Source organism: Acanthisitta chloris, unplaced genomic scaffold (genome assembly GCF_000695815.1).
Source record: "Acanthisitta chloris isolate BGI_N310 unplaced genomic scaffold, ASM69581v1 scaffold25286, whole genome shotgun sequence".
Lineage (NCBI taxonomy): Eukaryota > Metazoa > Chordata > Aves > Passeriformes > Acanthisittidae > Acanthisitta > Acanthisitta chloris.
Genome location: NW_008677915.1, coordinates 1 through 20,724, shown reverse-complemented (window position 1 = coordinate 20,724; position 20,724 = coordinate 1). Strand labels below are relative to the sequence as shown.

The 20,724-nt window shown below is 39.2% G+C and overlaps 1 protein-coding gene across 2 annotated transcripts; it reads right to left on the bottom strand.

The window, feature by feature from the left end:
• Positions 1-972: 972 nt before the first annotated feature.
• Positions 973-20,541, bottom strand: KRAS (Kirsten rat sarcoma viral oncogene homolog). 2 transcript variants are annotated; one of them, XM_009076704.1, is made up of 6 exons: positions 20,312-20,541; positions 13,998-14,176; positions 12,871-13,030; positions 6,282-6,397; position 3,967; positions 1,661-1,777 (listed from the first exon to the last, which is right to left on the bottom strand). In XM_009076704.1, exons 1-6 carry the CDS (start codon positions 20,420-20,422, stop codon positions 1,661-1,663), a joined length of 684 nt encoding a protein of 227 aa, XP_009074952.1. In that variant the 5' UTR covers positions 20,423-20,541. The 2 variants fall into 2 exon arrangements, with proteins under 2 accessions (XP_009074953.1, XP_009074952.1); XM_009076705.1 differs by lacking the exons at position 3,967; positions 6,282-6,397 and having other exon boundaries at positions 973-1,777.
• Between the last annotated feature and the right edge of the window lie 183 nt (positions 20,542-20,724).

The window sequence follows — 20,724 nt, the reverse complement described above, 5'->3', positions numbered from 1 at the left end:
CCTGAACTATCCTACTTCAATGTCTTGTGGTTTGTTTTCTGAGCACATCAGAGTCACATCTTCAAATGTTCCTCTGCAGCGGAGTTGGAAGTGCACCTTCAGGGAGCAAAGCTCTAGTGAAACATTCAAACAATTCACAGGGAGACAACAGGAATGGGCAACACCGCAACTACTGGCTTGTACTTCAGTGCAGAGTAACTACTGCAGTACCAAAAAAAGAAAGCTCCTGCAAAAAAATCCTGCTTTAATTCCAATCAGGAAAAAAACTAAACAGGGGTGAGGGGAAAAACCAAAATCACGACAGAACTTAATCACAGAGAAAGACAACATTAAAAATCTTGGTCTAGCTTCATGACAGTCTAGACACTGGAATGCCACTCACCAACCATTTAACCTGTGCAACAAAACTAGTACTTCACAGACATCACACAAACAACATTGACTCCAGAAATCATGTTCTATGCTGACAGTTTGTGCAAATTCCACACCATTTCCATGGCATAGTAGATTTCCAAATTCTTTGCATGAAGCAGCTAAATTCAACTCACTCATTCATCCATTTGATGTTACTAGAATTTACAATTCCTCCCTTACTTTGCATTAAATGGGCATCTGGAAATATTTAATGCCACGCTTGGGGGAAAAAAAAGAATGGTTTTACTCCACTATATAATTTAGGATTAATTCTGATTTAATTCTTAGGGTAAATTCTGGGATCATGTATGAATTAACCTAAGAATTTGAATCAACTTATCTGTTAAGGCTTTCTAGTATTTCCTAGAGACACTGAGGGTGAAATCCTGCACCTACTGAACAAAGCTACTTAAAGGTTCAACACTGGGGGGGATTTCACCTAGGTCTTCAGACACAAAACGTCAGTGAAGGTCTTAAAGCAATGCATTAACAATAGCAAATCAACCTAATTAGAACTTTCACTTTTTCCATTGCCAGATGTGCATTGTTGTCTTTTTTTCATTTTTTCTTTTATGTTTTTATAGAAAAAATAGAGTATTTAAGGAGTGACCATGACAAATTGTGGTGAAAATTTTTTTTTCTGACAGTTTTATCTTTACATTCATTAAAGTTGATCTGAAATGCTACAAGATTAGATGCCTAGAAGCAAAAATCTACAGGAAGACTATAAAGGCTTCTGGTCTCTCTCTATTGCAATCAGTCTAAAATAAAGGAAAGGCTGAAATGAAAGTCTCTTTTGCAAACTAGTCCTTTTTCCCAATGGGATTTATAGACCCAAAGATCTGTAGGGGATGTTAGAATGTGTAGAGCATCATTTCATTGTTTGGTTTGCACACAGAACAGAAGTTCACAATCAGTAAGAAAATAGGAAGTTAGCAACTGTGCATGCACCAAAGAGTCCTAAGACAGTTCTCAGGGTTTTGTGTGTAGTTTTTTTTTGTTGTTCTGTTTTCTGGGTTTTTTTGCTTTTTTTTTTTCACAGGCATTGCTAGTTCAAGAACCAACAGTCAAAGAATACTGGCACTTCAAGAGGAATGAAGTTTCCACTGTCATTTAAAACAAGCATTCAGGTAAAGCTAACAGGATCATGAAGCAGAAAATAAAGTAATGCTAAAACAAATGCTAATAATTTAGTGTAATGTACAAAATTACTTCAGTACTTCTTAAGAATAAGGATAAATTGTATTTACATAATTATACACTTTGTCTTTGTCTTCTTTTTCTTCTTTTTACCATCTTTGCTCATCTTCTCTTTGTGTTTTCTGATTTCACGAACTAATGTGTAGAAGGCATCATCAACACCCTGAAAAGGTACAAACATGGAGACATTAGGACCAAATTAACACACTGGCACATCTGCTGAGGTACAAACTGTGTCCACCTGAGCTTGCCAGGTGACGTGGCTTCAGTCAGCAGGTGTGTTGCTGCCTGCCACTGTTGGAACAATGAATCCTGGCTACAGGATTCCTCTCCCGAGTTCTGAGCAGCACTGAAAGAACCACCTGAACAAACTAGCTTGATGTGAGTAGTAGCAAGCTGCTAACTGCTGCCTGCCCCCTTCCTCAGCTATCCCCAGGGTGGGTCTAAGGCAGCCTGCAGGTGACTTACTGCTCAGGGGTTGAGCACAGATATCCCACAGGTCAAGTTCCATTATTAATAAGGAAAGTAATATTGTGTGTACTGTCCTCTTCTCCATCCCCAAGAGGGCATATGTCCTCCCTCAAAGTGGAAAAGTATAGTATATATATGTGTATGTACATATACAGAGAGAATAATACTTCACATTTAGTGTAAGTATATACTTATTCACATAAGTATATATTTTCACAGAATCCCAGAATGCTGAGGGTTGAAAGTGACCTCAAAGATACCCATTTCCAATCCCCTGCCATGGGGGACTGGTTGCTCAGAGCCTCATCCAACCTGGCCCTGAACACTTCTAGGGATGGAGCAGCCACAGCTTCTCTGGGAAACCTGTGCCAGTGTTTCACCACCCTAACAGGTAAGAATTTCTTCCCAATATCCAATCTAAACCTGCTCTCGGTCAGTTTGAAGCCACTTCCCCTTGTCCTGTCACTCCAGGCCCTTGTAAATAGTCTCTCTCCATCTTTTCTGTAGGCTCCTTCAGGTACTGGAAGACCACGATTAGGTTACCCAAAGCCTTCTGTTCTCCAAGCTGAACAATCCTGACTCTTTCAGCCTTTCCTCACAGCAGAGGTGCTCCATCCCTCTAATCAACTTGATGGTCTCCTCTGGACTACAGCTTTGTAGATCAAGCCTCATTAATTATTGATTATGTACTTAGTAGTTAGGTCCTGCCACAATTCCTCTTAAGTTCAGGTCATTAATATAACACAACACACAAAACTGCATTTAGAACATTTGTCAGTTAGAAGTGGAGAACCAAGAAGATAAAGTGAGTTCTTCCACTTTTCAGCCTGTCCATTAAATGTTAAATGTAATTAGTGGCTACTGTATTTACAGAAGGTCCCTGAAGGCAGTCAACCTTCCCAGTGAGCTCTTTCTGCAAGAAGGGCCTGCAGGCAGCTGACCTTCCTCCCCCTAACAATGCAGTTATTGTGTGCAAGCTCTCTGCAAAGTTAAGATGTCCTGAATGAGGGCTTTAAATCCAGCTCAGATTAGAAACTCACAATCCACTGCTCAGAACTCCACCCCACCGCCTCAATAAAGGTGCATTGACAGAGCTTTGCTCCTGGCACTCGTTTTTCCAAAGGGCAACACCAACGTCAGAGCTCTTCCCACAGGAACATTCTGCTCCTGGCTACAGCTTTTCTTGGGAGCACCATGTGGTCCCACGACTATATGGAAGTCTCGAGATGTGGCTGCATGATTACAAGTGTGCATGAGACTTGGCAACTAACCTAGCTATCAACAAGAACCCCCAAATTCCTAAGGAATTCTGAATTCCTTAATACCCCAGCCTCCAAAATAGATCCTTAACCAAGTTCTTAATTGTAGAAAAGTTGTTTTTTTATGTTTTAAATATATAATACTATATACACACACACATATCAGTCATGAGGAAGAGAATTTATTTGTACACCTCTGTATTACTACGGAAAAATCATTAAATTGGTATTAATCAAGAATTTAGACATTTTAAAATTCAAATCTAGCACTTTTTTAAATTCAAACTTTTCACTTTTAACCCAGCTCAACCTGAATTACATCATCTAGGTGTCTAATTTACACCCTACAGAAGCTTTGTTAATATGCTTTTTATGTAAAAACTTGGATGCTTTCAAGAAAGATCTTTTGAGGAGTTTATACTGAATGTTAGAAATTTCTCCTTGGTAGTTGGAAGCTACAAATGGAGCAAAAGATGTTCTGTAACAGCCATGGGAATTAACTTCTTGGAAAGCATCAACTTAATGGCAACCTGAGTCGTCCAAGTTTACAGTTACCTTGTGCAGAGAGAACAGCTAAGAAGGCATTACAGAAGCAACAGCCTTCCCAGAGGATGCAAAACACCCTGAACCATCAAACTGACAGTTCACAGAATACTCTTGTTGCAAACTGTGTTACAGTGACTGTATTTGCAGGCTAAAATTGCAGCTGTGAGACTCACATCACCAGGTGCTGCTCTCCTTAGCCATTAGACTGAAATAATGTGTCTTCTTACTGATTGCAAATACAAGTGAGACTCTTTTCAATGCCAGATTTCTATTCCACTCAAATCACCACTGAACTACAGCTGTGCCATAATAACTTTGGAATATGCTTTCTCCACCTTAACTTCCTCAACACAAAGCTGCTGAGATGACTATCAATACCATGTAGAACTCAAGTATGAAGACAAATGTTTTCTTCACTGACTCTTGAGTTCTAGAGTCATATCCAAAACTATTTTTAAATAGGGTTTGGGAGGAAAAAGCTCTAAACACCCAAAACACAGCAATATCCATTGCTAACAAAACATTTCCCCCATCTGGCGGAAAAAAACTCCCAAAAGATACTTCTCTTGGCTATAGGCAGAAAGCAGGAAGCTGGTAGGTTTGCTAAGTAATGAAAAGAAATCTTAAAAGATAAAAAAATAAGGAAAACCACAATTCCCACCATCCTGTTCTTCTTTTCCCACAGAAGTCCAGAGAAAGGAAAAGCAGACAGGACTCAGGATCTTTAAAGCCCTGGTGTAAAAGACATGTAAGACATGAAGAAACAGCAAAGCTGGTTTGCAGAAGGCTGCAGGAAGCAGTCAGTTTAAGCAATCTAATTCCTACTGCTCTCATCAAAAGTCATCTTGCTAAGCTTCTGACAGTTGTTTTTTGACAACTAGGAAAGAATAAAACAAGGTATTTTGATGGCATCAAGTCTGTTGATATTTGGATGCACAACTGTGGGTATTTGTGACTGAAGTTTTCAGTCGCCTGCAAAGGAAACCTCTAATGCAAACAGGATCACAAAGTCACAGAACCACAGAATCATTTAGGTTGGAAAAGATCTCCAAGATCACCAAGTCCAACCTGCGACTGATCACCACCATTTCAACTAGACCAGAGCACTAAGTGCCACATCCAGTTGTTCCTTAAACACCTGAGGGATGGTGACTCCACCACTGTCTTTACATTAAAAATCTAAATCATTATCTCAGAGCAATCATTAATCACTTAAAAACTGAGACTATAATAAGCCTGAGCAGATCTAGTGAAAACTGATAGGAAACAATTTCTCCTCCCTCCTCTGGAAACAGGAACAAAACTCCCTTACTGAAGGGAATACTCCTGCAGTTTTGACAGTCTCCTTAGGACACAAATCAAATTCCACTACCTCTCTAGAAGATATTCGGAAGTATAAAAAAAGACCTTGAAAAGGGAACAGTTTTTCTTTTACACAACGGGAAATTCCAGGTCATCCTCATGTTGGATGAGTATGTAAGGAATAACAACCCACTGTCTGCACTGGTGTAGTAAGAAGCAAAGAATTAATGGGACAGGAATATCTGCAAGGAGCTAGTCTGAAGTACCAGGAGTGAACTGACAATCACTTCTTCCATACCACAGTTTCTTCTGCCCTCTCCTCCTCCCTTTTTTCTTACAGTGGAGTATATGGATATAAATTCTTTTATGAGAATTGGTATTGGGGTTTGTGCTTTTTTGTTGCTGTTTATTGTTTAGTCCTCTGTCTCCTCATTTTACTTCAATATTGCTTAGCCTGCACCTCTTGTAAAGGTATTCACACAAAAAACAGTGAAACCTTATTTTATCCAAATTTGCATTATAGTTGACCAAAACACCCCAGAAAACAAATGCATGTCTGGAAATGGTAAGAGTAACTTTTTTAAGCTGGGGGAAAACAAGAGGAAAATGGCATAGCATAAGGAAGAGGCTGAGCATCAACTAATCCTGTACACCAGCCAAATACTGGTTTGTTTTATTAAGAACATCCTATTTCTGCATCTGAGGAGGACTATAAATATTACAATCTCGTCCCCTCAGTTCATCAACCTGAAGAGTCAATGAATATTCATTTCAACAGCATCTGCAATAAGTGTTTGCTCTTAGCTTCTTCATGCTCCAAACTCTCTCCATTTCACAGATGGAGAATTTGATATACAGTAATGACTTCTTGTTAACCCATTTATCAAAACCCCATGGAAATAAGCCAATCCATAGCACCTGAGTGTTTGCTAGGAATGTTATTCAGGACACTGAACTCTTACTGGGTTCACATCTTAAATTAGGCCACCGATTAACCAGAGTCTGATTTGCAAACCATCATCAATCATTTTCCTTTGGCAAGTGATTTGTAGCACTTCCCTTGTTGCATCACAGAACTTACCCTGTCACATTACAAGACATTTTTTAATTTTCACACACCCTGGAGTCTTTTCTTCTTTGCTGAGTTTTCTCACTCTGTACTGGCGAATCTCTCGCACCAATGTATAAAAAGCATCTTCCACTCTCTGCATTGCAAAACACAACTCCTTATAAACTGCTGCAGTGACAACTGGGACACCCACGGCAGGGGAAACACCACAACAGAACCCCTGAAATTATGAGCTTTACTTGAGAGAAGTCCATGGATCCTCTTCTTTATTACTGTGCAGGGCAACACTTGGATAAAAAAAGACTAAGACTTATTTTCTTCCATTTTATCACACTGGATGTAGTAACTGCTTGTGCTTGTGTTACTGACTTTTTTCCCACATTTTTGTGAGTATGGATGTATTTCAGAGGCACAAAACCTTACTGGATTGGTAACTAAGAGGTACTTACACCTCCTTGCACTTTGTAGGCAAAGGAAGTTCTGTTACTGTTACCCCTCCTCCTATTCAGGCAAAGACAAGCAAACTCCTCTATGTTCTGTTCTTTATATAAAGGTGGATTTTCTTGAAAAAAAATCTGTGGAACAAGCTGACAAAGTATAGAAAAATCTCACCAGGCAATTACCTAAGAGGTTACAGAGAACTAAAATCTTCCAAGAACACTAAATTTTGGGCAATGTTGTTTTTAAAGCTACTTACTTTACAGAGCAGGCTCTCTGCTATTAAATCCAGGAAAAGGGATACTTGAGCCAAGGCAGAAAAGGTTGATTATTCTAATCTTTCAGAGCTTGGTTCACATCAACAAGACACACGTAATACATTCTCTCTGGGCCACACTCAGGCAACCACGAGGGTCCCATAACAACAGCTCAATGCAAACAGCCTGTGAAGTTTTGCTGCTAAGAATTTTCTCCCGGTGAGTAAAGGTCCTCAGGTATTCCAGGGATGACACAGATATACATGTTTTACTTCTCTGGTCTTACACTCTGCTTCTCTGCAGCTCTTTAGGCCATTTGGATATGATACCACAAGCATTAAAAGAAATGTGTGAGGACTGAAGATATCTTTAATCAAATGCAATATAGGGGTACAGCATCAGCTTTGTGTTGTTTTAAACTGAGTAATCTGTGCATAAACTTAAAAAATTGGAACAATCTGTGAGGATGTTCTTGTTATAACAAGATGCAAAATGTTTTGCTGCAGCTTTTCAAGGGGAGAACAAATCTCTGCTCTGCCTTACTATCAATCTCACTACTTGTCTCCTCAATCAGATCAGCAGGATTGTTAATTTAATACAAACTCATCAGCTGAAAATATAACCAAACCAGTCTGATGATGGTGGAAAACAGCACAACCATTTAAGCCCCAAAACTTTATTACTACTCAGTGCACAATCTGGGCTTTTATTTAGCAGATTTTCCACAAATTACCGCTCAAATTGATCTTTATATTATGTACCTCATAACAAAAACCAGCTAACATTTACTGCCACAGTTATCAGGTCATTTTGCATGAGCTGTGCCATAGGTTTATTACATTGAAGCCTCACTTTTAACACACTGCTGCTTATCTGAGGGTTCTGCTGAACTACAGCCACATGAATGTGAAGATTAAATTAGATTTATTTATTGGGTTGTATTTCTCTGTAGATGCATCATGTGCCCTGTTGGGATTTAGAGAAGTGTGGAGGAGGTGACAAGTCTTACATTCCAGGCCCGAGAGTTTGCAAAATGTAAAGAAAGGTGCTAAAAAATGGCAAAACCCCAAGTAAAGCTCATACTTTCATATTTTTCTGGAAGGAAGTTTCTTCAAGTGGAAACAGTAACCACTGATGAGCTGCCACGTGCCAAAGCACAGGCTCTATAGAATCACCATTTTTGCAAATCTGCTGGGAAATATGGAATTTGATTATGGAGCTTTCACATGTTAGATAACAATTCTTCAGTCACCATTTATTGCCAACCTTCCCATCACCAACAGGAGCTGTAATTTGCTTTAGCAATGCAGAGAGGCAGAGACAGAGTGAGAAAAGAAATTACTATTAGTGCCACCACCAAGAACAGACTTAGGAATTCTGCTGAAAGAATTGATTCTGAAAGAGAATCTCTACAGACATGTATTTGCTAATTTCCCTTTCAAGAGCCAGTTGCCAGTCTTACAAACTTAAGTGATTTTAATACCCATTTCTTTCAAGAACCTTCAGTGTTTTTTCCCCTCAATGAGCAATGACCATGTGTCTAAAATACAGTTAACCAGTTCTTTTAGTGTCAGAACTGGAAGCAAAAATGCCCTTCGTCAGTTATTAAAACCTTCCAAATCTAAACAGTCCAAAGTACTCTTGAGGCAACGTTTTAGAGATGCTTTTGACTCCTGAGTGACAGCCAAACACTCAGTTTAGAACATGACTGTGCAGAGAAAGTTTCAAATAAAGACCAACGTATCCCAAACAGGAATTTTCACATGTTCCACTTGTGCAAAGAGCACTTAAAGGACACTGAGGAAACTTAGTCTTGACACCTCCAAAGTGTTCTGTGCCCACTTTTATATGCTTTATACAGCTGGTCTGCTCAGACCAACTGTTAGACAAATAAAATCAAAGTTATTCATGAGGATCACAGCTATTTGTCCTAACTGAGTTACACCCATTCTGCACATGTATTTTTTTTGCTGCAGAATTTTATCCTTACATTAAATTAGTAACTCTCTGGTTTCCTCGGCATCCTGGAGTCACTCCCAAGCTGGATGCCAGAATATGTGGCATCATTACCAAACCTCTTCCTTTCCTTAGAGCCTTGTTGTTGGGAAGGACTAAGCTTCTTCAGAAGAGCTCTACATTACAACAAAGTGACACGAAGAAGTTCAACACACACTATAAAGTCTGACCAAGTTAAAACTAACTGAAAAGAAAGTTTTGAAGATGAAACCTGTACACATGAACTTGACTGCAAATGGCTTGGAGTGAAACATATAAGAGCATTAAACAGATAGGACAAATCCCTAAAAAATAGTTCAAGCAAACTAAGCTACCAGTTCTTCATGGAGCTTAACTGAGATGCAGGAATGAGGTTCTGTAAATATTAGTTCCTAGTGCCCTAGTTACTACATCAGATCAGACACAGGCTCTCAACTTAACTTTTGTCACAAGGTAGGGGCCTGACCCATTATCCATCAGACAGCTGGAACGACTCAAATGCTTTTTTAAGAGCATCTTTGTCATTTAGGTCAACTTCTCCATTAAATGCTTAAAAGTGTGTTGAAGGATATATTCTCAACAACGAACCCTAATGCTTTGGGGAACCCTTTACTATGCTTACAATAATGCTCATTTAAATGCTTTTCCTTTGAATCCAACACCAGCAAGAAAGCTGAAATATTGTTCTAAGGTAAACAAAGTCCTACACTCAAGGTACACTGGGGTACAGCCTGACAGCTTTTCCCTGTGTAAATCTTAGGCAAAGGGAAGCCCAACAAGAATACTAGGGTACTTTAGACCTAGCTATAGAATATTATATATATATTTATACAATATCCTTAGTATTATATCGAATATATATACACCTCAGTAAGGGTACAGCTGTGGTGGGGATAAATCAACTTCGTCCTTTATCCCCCATTGATACTACTGATAATATTGGGAGCTGCACATGCTCAGACACAGAAGAACTTGAGTGTAAAGTTTATGTCAAACAGAAAAGCAAAACCAAATAAACCTAAGAAATTAATCTCCTTATGCATAAAGGCTGCAAAAGATGAGTAAATGCACGTGTTAAAAAGGCACCAGTAGTGATATGTCCACATTTAGAAACAGCACTATCATTATTTTTCATAGATTACATTGTATTCATTTCAGTCAATGGTCTAACTAGCCTAACTACAGAAATTAATATCTGTAGTCTTATAACTAAGATGTAGGGTTCACTGAGCCAATGTTTCACTGATGAACTCAAGGATTTGTCTGAAAATTCACACAGGGATTTGGCTTAAAACACTTTTTTGCAGCTCAGTTAAAAGTTTGCACCTTTATTTTCAGTCAGAAACTAATAAAACAAAAAGACACTTTTAGAACAACTTTTTTCTGCACTTCATTTCAATATTTTTCCTCTTTCCTATTTCTGACCCTGTCAATGAATTTTTGAAAATCTTAAACACTGACTTAGCTGGAACTGAGACCTGACTGTGCATGAGCAGACAATGCCGTCACTTACATAAGTGTATTGGCAATCAAAACAGTCTACATTGACAACTCCTTCCCATTTTGAGCTCCCCTTTTCCGTTCCCCAGAAACCCTCTGAGCTCCTTCACAACTGGGGCATGGGGAAGGGCAGAAGCAAGAAGACTGAGCCCTTCAACAGGGCATCAGTGCTGACATTTCCATGTGGTCATACTGGGAAGTTCTGCATATAATCAGAGAGGAGTAGATTTTTATTTACTGAGTGACTTTTAGACAAAGACTGAATAAAGCTATAGTTCATGGGCCGCATGTAGCTCACAAAATAGTTTGAATCCCCTAATTTAAAATTACTTTTGAAGAAAGTTTATGTATAGACACAGGTATTTTTACATATATATTTTATATATGATAGTATGACTGAAAATCATTATACGCAAATGCATATGTATACACATTTGTGTATATATATACACACAACCACATACACTAATATATAGATGATCTTACTGTAATTTAAAAATCAGGTTCTTCTTCCAATTCCCTTTTGTCTTCTCACAAAAATACTTAATTCTTACAGCATCCTATGAAGCAGTTTCATGGCACAACATGCTATAGAGAGCAGTGGGAAAGAATCAGCAGCCATAGTCAGGGGTGCCAAATTTCAGAAGCCAACATTCCCAAAAGAGTCTACTGGGCAGCTTTATCTTCAAATATCCATGAGACACCTTTAGGGACTCCTTATGTGCAGAGGGTGTAAAGCTCAGCTTTGAAACAAAAGCCAACAGTCAGATCCCTCCCTTCTGCAGCATTTCAGCTGGCACCTCCAGAAATACAGCCATGGATAAAACCAGTGAAATTATAGGACAGTTCACATATGACTGATCTATTGCCCTCTGAAACAAGCACGAACCTTTATCAGAAGTCTTAAAAGCCTGAGAGATGCTGCTTTGTGCAAAGATTATGAACCTGAGCAGGAGTGGGGATTTTTGAGTGTGTAATTTGAGCTGGCTAGGCATGGTGAGGCTGCTTGTAGGAGTACATTCCCACAAGGAATCTCTGAGAATACACCTACCAACATCCTTATAGTAAAAGTGGCTGTGCAAAAGGAGTATTTCCCCATCAAAGCCTGATGCTCTATAAAACAAACCAAGTAAAATCTAGATGTTAGTACGTTAGTACAGAACTTCTGTTATTTCAAATCTTAAACTTTACTATAGTTATTTTTTTAATCTGACATCTTCCTGATATCCACTAATATAGGGCCTTACAAACAAGGGCACTGCAATTACTCAGTCCACTTATATGCCACATTCTTCAGGACATTCATCTGGCCTAATTTATTCTCAGCCACTGAAGTTGTGCAGTTCTGCTTTGGGTTGTTTTTTTTCAATCCTACCTAACACAGACTTTCTCTGTTTCCAAAAGTTGCCTTTGATTCCTCTGTAAAGTTTTACTAATTAGTTCAGACTTCAACTTGTCAAAACCTTAGGTGGGTGTAGCAAATTTGCACTAATAAAATATTCATTTCTCAGATCCAAAAATAACTTAGGTCCTGTCTATGAGGAAATGCTCTCAAGTGATGGAGCTGAATCTACTTAAGAGTTGCACTGAGCAGTTCCTCAAGCTGCAGCATTCTGCTCTGACTTGCCTCATCTGCTACACCTCATCCCTGATTCATAGCTTGCATGTAACACAGAGTAGCGTAGGAGTGCCAGTGCAGAGTAGGAGTGACTTGGCCACTCAGGCCTGAGCTGATTTACTGGTAGTAAATCTTTACTCTTAAAAGAAAAACCACAAATCTGCTGTTTTCTTGCAGAAGTACTGAACTAGTTCCCTCTCTATCTATATCGTTTACCTTCTGATCGGATGTACCACTGTGTCACCTTTGTCCTCCCAAACCCTGAGAGAAGCACTGACAGCACCAGTTTATTGCACTAGTGAGGTACAATAAGCCAACAGTGAGCTCTGAAGTCTTAGAATCAGCTTACACCAGCAATTCATCCAGGAATGTCCAAAAAAGCCTTATGGTCAATTGCATATCAAGCATGTTCCTAATCACGAACTAATCTATGAACTATAAATGCCTCACGGAAAAGTTCCTTCGGTTATTAATAAAAAACCTGTTTGTCTGTTTAATCTTCTTGCTGAGGAAAAAGAGGATTTCACCTCGGAGCAGAAGTGGGTTTTATTCTACTAAAACCTATCCCAACCTTAGGAATGCTAAACCATCTGAGAGAGGAGAGGAAGAGCAGGTCTCACTCTGAATTTGTGCAGTTGAAGCCAATCACTCATCAATAACCAATTACCAGTTGACAGAAAGAAGAGACAGCACAAGGATTTCCAATCTGGAGAAATACATCCATTGATATGACCAAGCAATTGTCAATGCTTAGAATAATGATCATTCTGAGAATTCAGCTGAAGAAGTTTTGAGCTTTACCTGTCTTGTCTTTGCTGAGGTTTCAATGAAAGGAATTCCATAACTTCTTGCTAGATCCTGAGCTTGTTTTGTGTCTACTGTTCTGGAAGGCAAATCACATTTGTTTCCTACTAGCACCATTGGGACATCTTCAGAGTCTTTAACTCTCTTTATTTGTTCCCTAAAAAGAAAGAAAAAAGTCAGATTGTATTTAACAGGTATTAACAGTTTGTATTAACAAATTCCACCATCATTTTTTATGTTCATTTATTGCACAGACACTATTAGAAGCCACTAAAAATAATCCGACCAATCCTGTCACCATCAAGTTTATCACCTTACTAAAAAAATACAGAAAAAAATAAAAGGAGGTTTACATTTTGCAAACTGCTATAGATTTTGATGTCATTACACTAGTTTCATTTTTTGACTTGTGATTGGGACTAACCTTAGACTGATGCTACTAAAGTCACTCATCTTTGGTGGGATTTGCATTGCCTTCTAATAGAATATCCCAGGAAAATCCAGGATAATAGTGAGCTGCTAAGTTAAAAAAGATCTGGTATGGCAATCACCAGAGATTGGTTCTATTTCTGTATCAGTGCAATTGGCAAAGAAAGCATGAGCTGAAATTTTTAATGAAATATTTTTAAAAAAGAGAATGTAAGAAACTAACAACAGGTTGAAGCTCTGATTTTGTGTCTGCCCTTGTCAGGCATCAGGCCCCACACAGCTTACTCTTCTCACAACATTCCACAGGTATTTCCCCCTCCAGCCTGAAACAAAACTACCAATAGACTTCACTGTGTTTACTATTTCAATTGCTTCAGGTTTTCCATCTTAGCAAACAATTTTATCCAAGGAATGGGCAGAATTTACCTCTAGATAGGTCTTCTCTAGCGATACTAAGTCCCATTAGTTTACACCAGAAGAGCTTCCAGATACTTTGCCTGACTTGGGAATGAGGCAGATTTTCAGATTACCCAAAATTCCAGGTAACAAATGCACAAATAAGTTGCAATACTGTTATCCTGCAAAATTTTCCCTTAGATGCTATTTCATAGGAGACCATTGTAGTATCTAGTGGAAGAGGAAACATCATATCCACCTAAGATAAGAGCTGGTTGATTATCTTTCCATATACACACCTATAATGGTGAATATCTTCAAAAGACTTTGTATTGTTTATAGCAAACACACAGAGGAAGCCTTCCCCTGTCCTCATGTATTGGTCCCTCATTGCACTGTACTCTTCTTGACCTGCTGTATCAAGAATATCCAAGAGGCAGGTTTCTCCATCAATTACTACTTGCTTCCTGTATGAATCCTATAAAAGCCAGAAAAAATATACCTTAGTTAAACACAAACAAGTGAGAATTTAAACATCTGTAACTCTGGAGAGATTGGAATTATTTACTAGCAGTAAGTGACTGAAAACACTCAGACCTTATAAGCCAACTTTACAGTAGGAAAATAGTTTCCCATATTACCTGTATACATGTGGGAAGAACACTGAAAGGATAATTCTTGTCTGCATTCTGAATCTTCAGTGAGTAACAGCACATGTGTGAGTGTCTGGGACAGGAAATCTGCTTGTATGCCTGAGCAGGTGTGTATAATGATATTTGTTACTGAGTTATCAAAGTTGAGTTGATATATTTGAAGTTCAAGCTCTTTAGCTAACGGAGCCATATAAAGGCCCAATGAGCTGTTTGACAGAGATGTCAGATCAACTGATTTCCATGCAATCAAATCAAAGCTTTCAGGTCACTGATTCAAGTGGCTAAAACCTGAACAGTCCCAACAACTAGGTACTAATGTCTATTTCCATCTCTTTTTGGTCCTAGGCCTCTGTGAGTACATTTTCTAGCACAATGAACATAAGCATTACTTGCCCAATAACCTCTATAAACACCTCTGTATCTGAAGTAAAACCATGACAATAAGCTTTAAAAATACATCATTAAACACCCCCATGAATTATTCTAGCAAACATCACTTGTAACAAGTAACAGGTACAAACAAAATCCTGGTATTACCTTTCAGATTCCCTAGCTAGACATGAACACAATATTGCTGCTGCTCTTCTTAGCACTGTACTGGAGTGAAGCTAAGCTACTGGGAAGGGAATTCAACAATTAAAATTGCAATCCTGGCCAACTTCAAGTTGAATTCAGAACGACTTTCCTTCCTTTGCACCCAGTTTGAGGCACTGAACTCCTACTCCTGGGCACTTTCTATCCATCTATATGTACCAAAGTCTCTCCTCTTTCCTGTTGCTCATACTAAGAGAAGATAATTGTATAGAATGAGTATCTTAAACTAAACAAACTCCATAATCTCACATTTATCTTGAGCCTGGATGACATTTAACAGTATCAAGTAAAAACAATATTGACTGTTTACCTTCAAGATAAAAGCTTGCCTCCAACATGGTTTTGGAACCATTTATTTCACAGAAGTACAAATTCAGTGCTCAAGTAAGAAGTAGGTAACTTACTTTAGAAACATATACACCATGTTTAAATACACAGCTGAGACAAATACATAAGCTCCAACATGTTTTAAAATAAATGTTCTATCTCACTGCTTAAAGTGGGAAAAAAAAACCCAACCAAAAAACCCCATCCCATAGGATGCACCTTCATCCCAATTCCCTTCAATTCAACTGCAGATCCCCCATGTCCTATATGACACCTTTATCACAGTTCACAGTGAAGCACTAGCCAAACTTTATTATTACACTGAGGCCTATTTACAAAGTTTTCCCCTTCTCTTTTTGCAATTTGACTGCTGGTTTTAAAATATGAAAAGCAGTTCTTGAAAAGCCTGTACTGTTCCCTTCCATCTCAGCACTTCAAAGGGAAAGAAATTCCCCTCAACTGAGCTCTAAACAAAAGCTTTAAGTAATTTTCATCAAAGAAAATAATTTTTAAGAGAAGAGAAAATCACTTTTAAGACCTGCTGGCTTTACCATGCTCACCACGTCAGCAGGAGCAGCAAAGATGCACCAGTATAAAGCACAGCACAGGTACAAAAATGACTACTTTGAGATGTTGTTTTGCCACTTCTGGGGAGAAAACTCTTGACACTACCTAGAAAGGGGATTTGAGGCAAAAGGAAGAAGAAAGATGTGGGAGAGAAAATTGAAGCTTATGTTTGCTTCCAGACTACTGAAATAATCAACACTTTATTTTTGCCATTTATTCCTTTCCCCTTGCAAAACATCAAACCTGAAATCAGATTTGTCACTGCAGGGAAGAGAACCTGAATCAGCACACTAAAAGCTCAGGGGTGCAGGGACCATCACCCCATCCTGGTAAACACCAGTGCAAACACAGCCCAGGGAAAAGTGGTACCACACCATAAAAACCATCAAATCCTGCACAACAGAATGTAGGATGTAACAAAGAGTTGTGCCACTACAGGACTTGTGGCACTTGTGCTTCAAGCCCAATGGCCAGAGTCCTCTTTAACAACAAAACCCCCAATCTTTAACCTATAAATGTCACCATTTATAAAATCCAAGTGGATTCAGTGCACAGTTAATCTGCAGTGCTGAATACAGTGAAGAGTGAAGAGACACAGTGAAGAGACATCAGGTATAAGGCTATTAAGTAAAACCAAAATGCAAACTGGAAGTTAATTCCTAAGCAGTGCCCAACTCCAAATGGGAAATTCCAATTTTCTCCCCAATATACAGACTCATCATATCTATATTTTTTAATTTGATTAATCACTTAACCTGCTTTTACTGGCCTTTCACAAGCCATAAAACCTTTTTTGGGGGTTTTTAATTATCTTAAAGAAGTAATAATTCCATCTATTAAAGCAGTATTATGTTAAAGGAGCAATAATGTCATCTGTTAAAGGAGAATTATGTTAAAGGAGTAATAATTCCATCTGTTCACAAGCACTGATAAGAAAACGTGATATGAAATCTCAGCTCTATGCTACATATGGAATTTATACGGAATCATCACTGCTTAATCAATCCCATCCAAGCCAGCAACCACTGTTTTGTAAAAATGCATTACACCAGTGATTTAATGTTAAAATATCACAGCTACTAAGCCTAAGCTATTGCTAAATATTGGTGGGAGTTTCCCAAGTGCACAGGTCATTTAAGAACACGGACTTAAACATCAGTATTCCTCCATCAGCCAAGGGATTTTGCTAATCCAATTGGAAAACCTCTGACAAGCAACTAAGAAAGCTGTTCTTTCCCTGGGACCTTTACAAGATGATGTATATTCGGGGCTAAAAAGCTCTGAAGCTGCCAAAGAGATATAAAACTGAAATAAACAGAAGCTTATTCTCACAAGAGATCAGAAAGGAGACTGGACACGCAATGTTAATCGCGGCCAATAGAGGGCGCTGCTCGGTTACTGCACTTAAGAGTTTGACATCAATGAATTAAAACTTAATTTCATTAAATTAATTTATGAAACCCTTAAAATTGTTTGGCTATAAATCCTTGCTTGGCTATAAATCTGTGCTCAGACACCTACTTCAAACAAGGTATGAAACACAGAGAATCTACCTTTGGATAACTGTAGCCATCCAAACACTCATTTAATTCTTCCTCCTGCCCCACCAGCTCCGATATAAGCAAATAAAACACTCCAGGAGGCCATGAAAGTTGACATTTTCCAAGCAGGTTATTTGTTGAATCATAGTCTATCTCACCAGCAGCATGAACACTGTAAAGGCACCTGTGATTAAGTAACTAGTGTATTTTTCCTCTCCATATCATGTCTTCACAACATGAGGATTTTAGACATTTCATTCAGTTAATCACAGGAAGTATTTAGGATTATTCAATAGCTATGTAGTTAGGGAATCCACCATTGATAACAAACACTAAATTCCCTTCTCCATCTACCCCAAAATATTTAGCTTGGCTATTCAGCCTGGGGAGAGGAGGCTCAGGGGTGACTTTAGCACTGCTACTCCCTTACAGGAGGCTGTAGCCAGGTGGGAACAGGGCTCTGCTCCCAGGTAACCAGTGACAGGACAAGAGGACATAGTCTCAAGCTGCACCAGGGGAGGTTTAGGTTGGACATTAGGAAGAATTTTTTCACTAAAAGGGTGATTAGACACTGGAATGTACTGCCCAGGGAGGTGGTAGAATCAGCATCCCTGGAGATAACTTTAAGGAGAGACTGGACATGGCACTTAGTGCCATGGTCTAGCTGACAAGGTGGTGTCAGGTCATAGGTTGGAGTTGATGATCTCAGAGGCCTTTTCCAACCTTAATGATTCCATGATCTGCCAGGGAAAATGAATGTTTTGCTATATGTCAATGAAAGAAACAGAAGAGACAAACAACAGCAGTAACAATACTGAACCATCTTAGCTATTATTTACCAATCAAAGCAAATTCACCTTAATTTCCTCATACTGCATAAAAGCCACTCCACGGTTAATGTTCTTTGATCAGCCCCTGCCACCACACCTGCAGGTACACAGGAAGCACCACCACACAGCCCTTCCCAACTGAGTGGGATTCTGCCCAGGCATGGACTGAGGCATTAAAACCCCAGTCACAGCCCACTCTTGTTCTAACTGAATTATTGCCTACCTACCTGATTCCAGCACTGTGAGCACACACAAGGTGATTTAGATTTACCACATGAGTAAGAAGACAGTCTCCATCCACAAGCTCTCAGAATTTACATGATAAAAACAGTAACTAGTAGAGGAATACACACTAAATCTGGACCACACCACAGCCATCCTGAGCACTACTGACTTTGTGGCTGCCCCATCCCTGAAAATGTTCAAGGCCAAGCTGGATGTGGCTCTGAGCAACCTGATCTAGTGGAAGACGTCTCTGTCCATGGCACCACGTTGGAACTAGATGATCTTTAAGGTCCCTTCCAACCCAAACCATTCTGTGATTCTATGAATAAAAGTCAGTTCTGGGGGTTTAGGTTCATTCTCTAAGGAACTATATTTTCATTCTTTTATTTTACAATAAAATCTATATGTTATTCCTCAAAATACTCAGCTGGCTGGATAGCAAAATCCCTCAAGTGTTTTAGGAACATTGGCATTTAAGTTTCTGTGTTCCTAAATTGTTTTATGCAGTGACAATATTATAAGACAGAACCTCCACAGCACGTTTTGTAGGGCCTAAACACACTTCTAACCTAAGAGAAACCCAAATGATCAAGCACAGACCAACATCCTCCAAACTTCTTTTTGCAGGAAAAAGTAAAATCCCATTTCACTTGTTCCTCTCTGTAAGTTTTGTGGCTTTTAAAGAGTGTTGGATGGTTGTTGGTTTAAAGTTTCATCTCTCAGTAATTGAACGAGCTGCTCTACTACTGAAGTCAAACACTCCTGCCCATAGGTCTAGTGAGTCTTCTGCAAGCATGATGTCATTTCAGCCATGTAATAAAGTCAAGAAAACCCAAAGACACAGGAAGGTAAACTCAAGCCAACACATCTCTATTTGGGGCACGTTACCTCAGGTGTTCAATGAACACAGCTTTCTACCACCTCAGGGCACCAGCTCCTGTGTCTACCTGAGAATCACTGCCTAGTGATCACTACCTACTCCAAGGCTCCATTTTAAGCCTAGATTTAAACCCTCGTGATTCCTTCAAGCAAGGCTGCAAGTGCCTCATTTTACAAACATACAAATGAAGTCATAAGCTGCAGAGCTTCAGTGCTGGGAACATAAAAATCTTGGGTAAATTACAGTGTCATTTCTCCTTTTATAGAGACTGAGGTTATTAAATGCAATGATCCACAGGAGATTTCAGACAACACCAATATGTTTCTAATATTTAAAAGGCAGAGCTTACCTGCCCATTAAAAACCTTTAAAACATCACAACTTTGAAAGCTTGGGTACGATTTCAAATTCAAAGGAACTGTGCCATGTATTTCAGAGAATCCACTACAGCAGCTATCTTAGAACATTTTTTTTCTAGATACAGAAACACGCACTGGTGGGTATAAAAACAGAAATCAGGCTCCAATTTTTGCTTCAGTCACCATAACATTCCAGGACACATTTCCCAGTGTGTGGAACAGATCCTAGCGATAGGAGCTGAGAAAGACTAGTGCATACATTTCACAACTACAAATTTCCCTTCTTGATATCAAACAGGAAAGTCACATTTAAGAGGCTGCACAAAGTCACGAAGAGTTTTGCCAAGCATTTTCAAGCAAGTCTGGCAAACACTTTGTCATCAAATCCTAATCACATGCATCCAAACTGCCCAAGAAAACATGGAAATTAACAGCCATTAATACTTTTAATTGATCAAAACTTGGGTTTTTTTACTGCAGCTGCTGTTCCACAGCGATCTCTCCTCCAAGGCAGAGAATTATCTTTGAGCTCTTCTCACCACAAAGCCGCCTTCTTGTGCTAAGTGTCCACAAGCAAACAACCACCATTATTACTGATAATCTCTCCTCACAGAAAAGTACGAGATGAAAGCATTTACCTCTATTGTCGGATCATATTCATCCACAAAGTGGTTCTGGATTAGCTGTATTGTCAGGGCGCTCTTGCCTACACCACCAGCTCCGACCACAACAAGTTTATACTCTGTCATTTTTTAGCAGACCTGATGACAAAGAAACCAACATTAAGCAGAGCAGAGCTGGCACTACCGAGGATGTTCTCATTCAGGGTCACGTCCTCCACCACCACCGGACGGCAGCTCCCTCCCTGCAAGGCAAGACAAAAAGCGATGAGGGAACTCTGCTTCCCAAACACCACACACACAGCCAATTCGAGCGGTTACAAAAAGAAATAAGACAAGGATGCGCTAAAACCTGGAAATGCTCGAGGAGTATCTCAAGCAGGGAACCAATCCCTGCAGGGATGTAGCTCCCGCAGTCCCCACAGGGGAAC

What these genes read in the sequence shown, in the direction of transcription:
- KRAS (XM_009076704.1), bottom strand. Translation starts at nt 20,422, where the DNA reads ATGACAGAGTATAAACTTGTTGTGGTCGGAGCTGGTGGTGTAGGCAAG. An exon ending in AATATGATCCGACAATAGAG is followed by an intron (nt 14,177 to 20,311) that starts GTAAATGCTTTC and finishes TGGCTTTTATAG; the next exon opens with GATTCATACAGGAAGCAAGT. An exon ending in CCTCAGCAAAGACAAGACAG is followed by an intron (nt 6,398 to 12,870) that starts GTAAAGCTCAAA and finishes TTTGCAATGCAG; the next exon opens with AGAGTGGAAGATGCTTTTTA.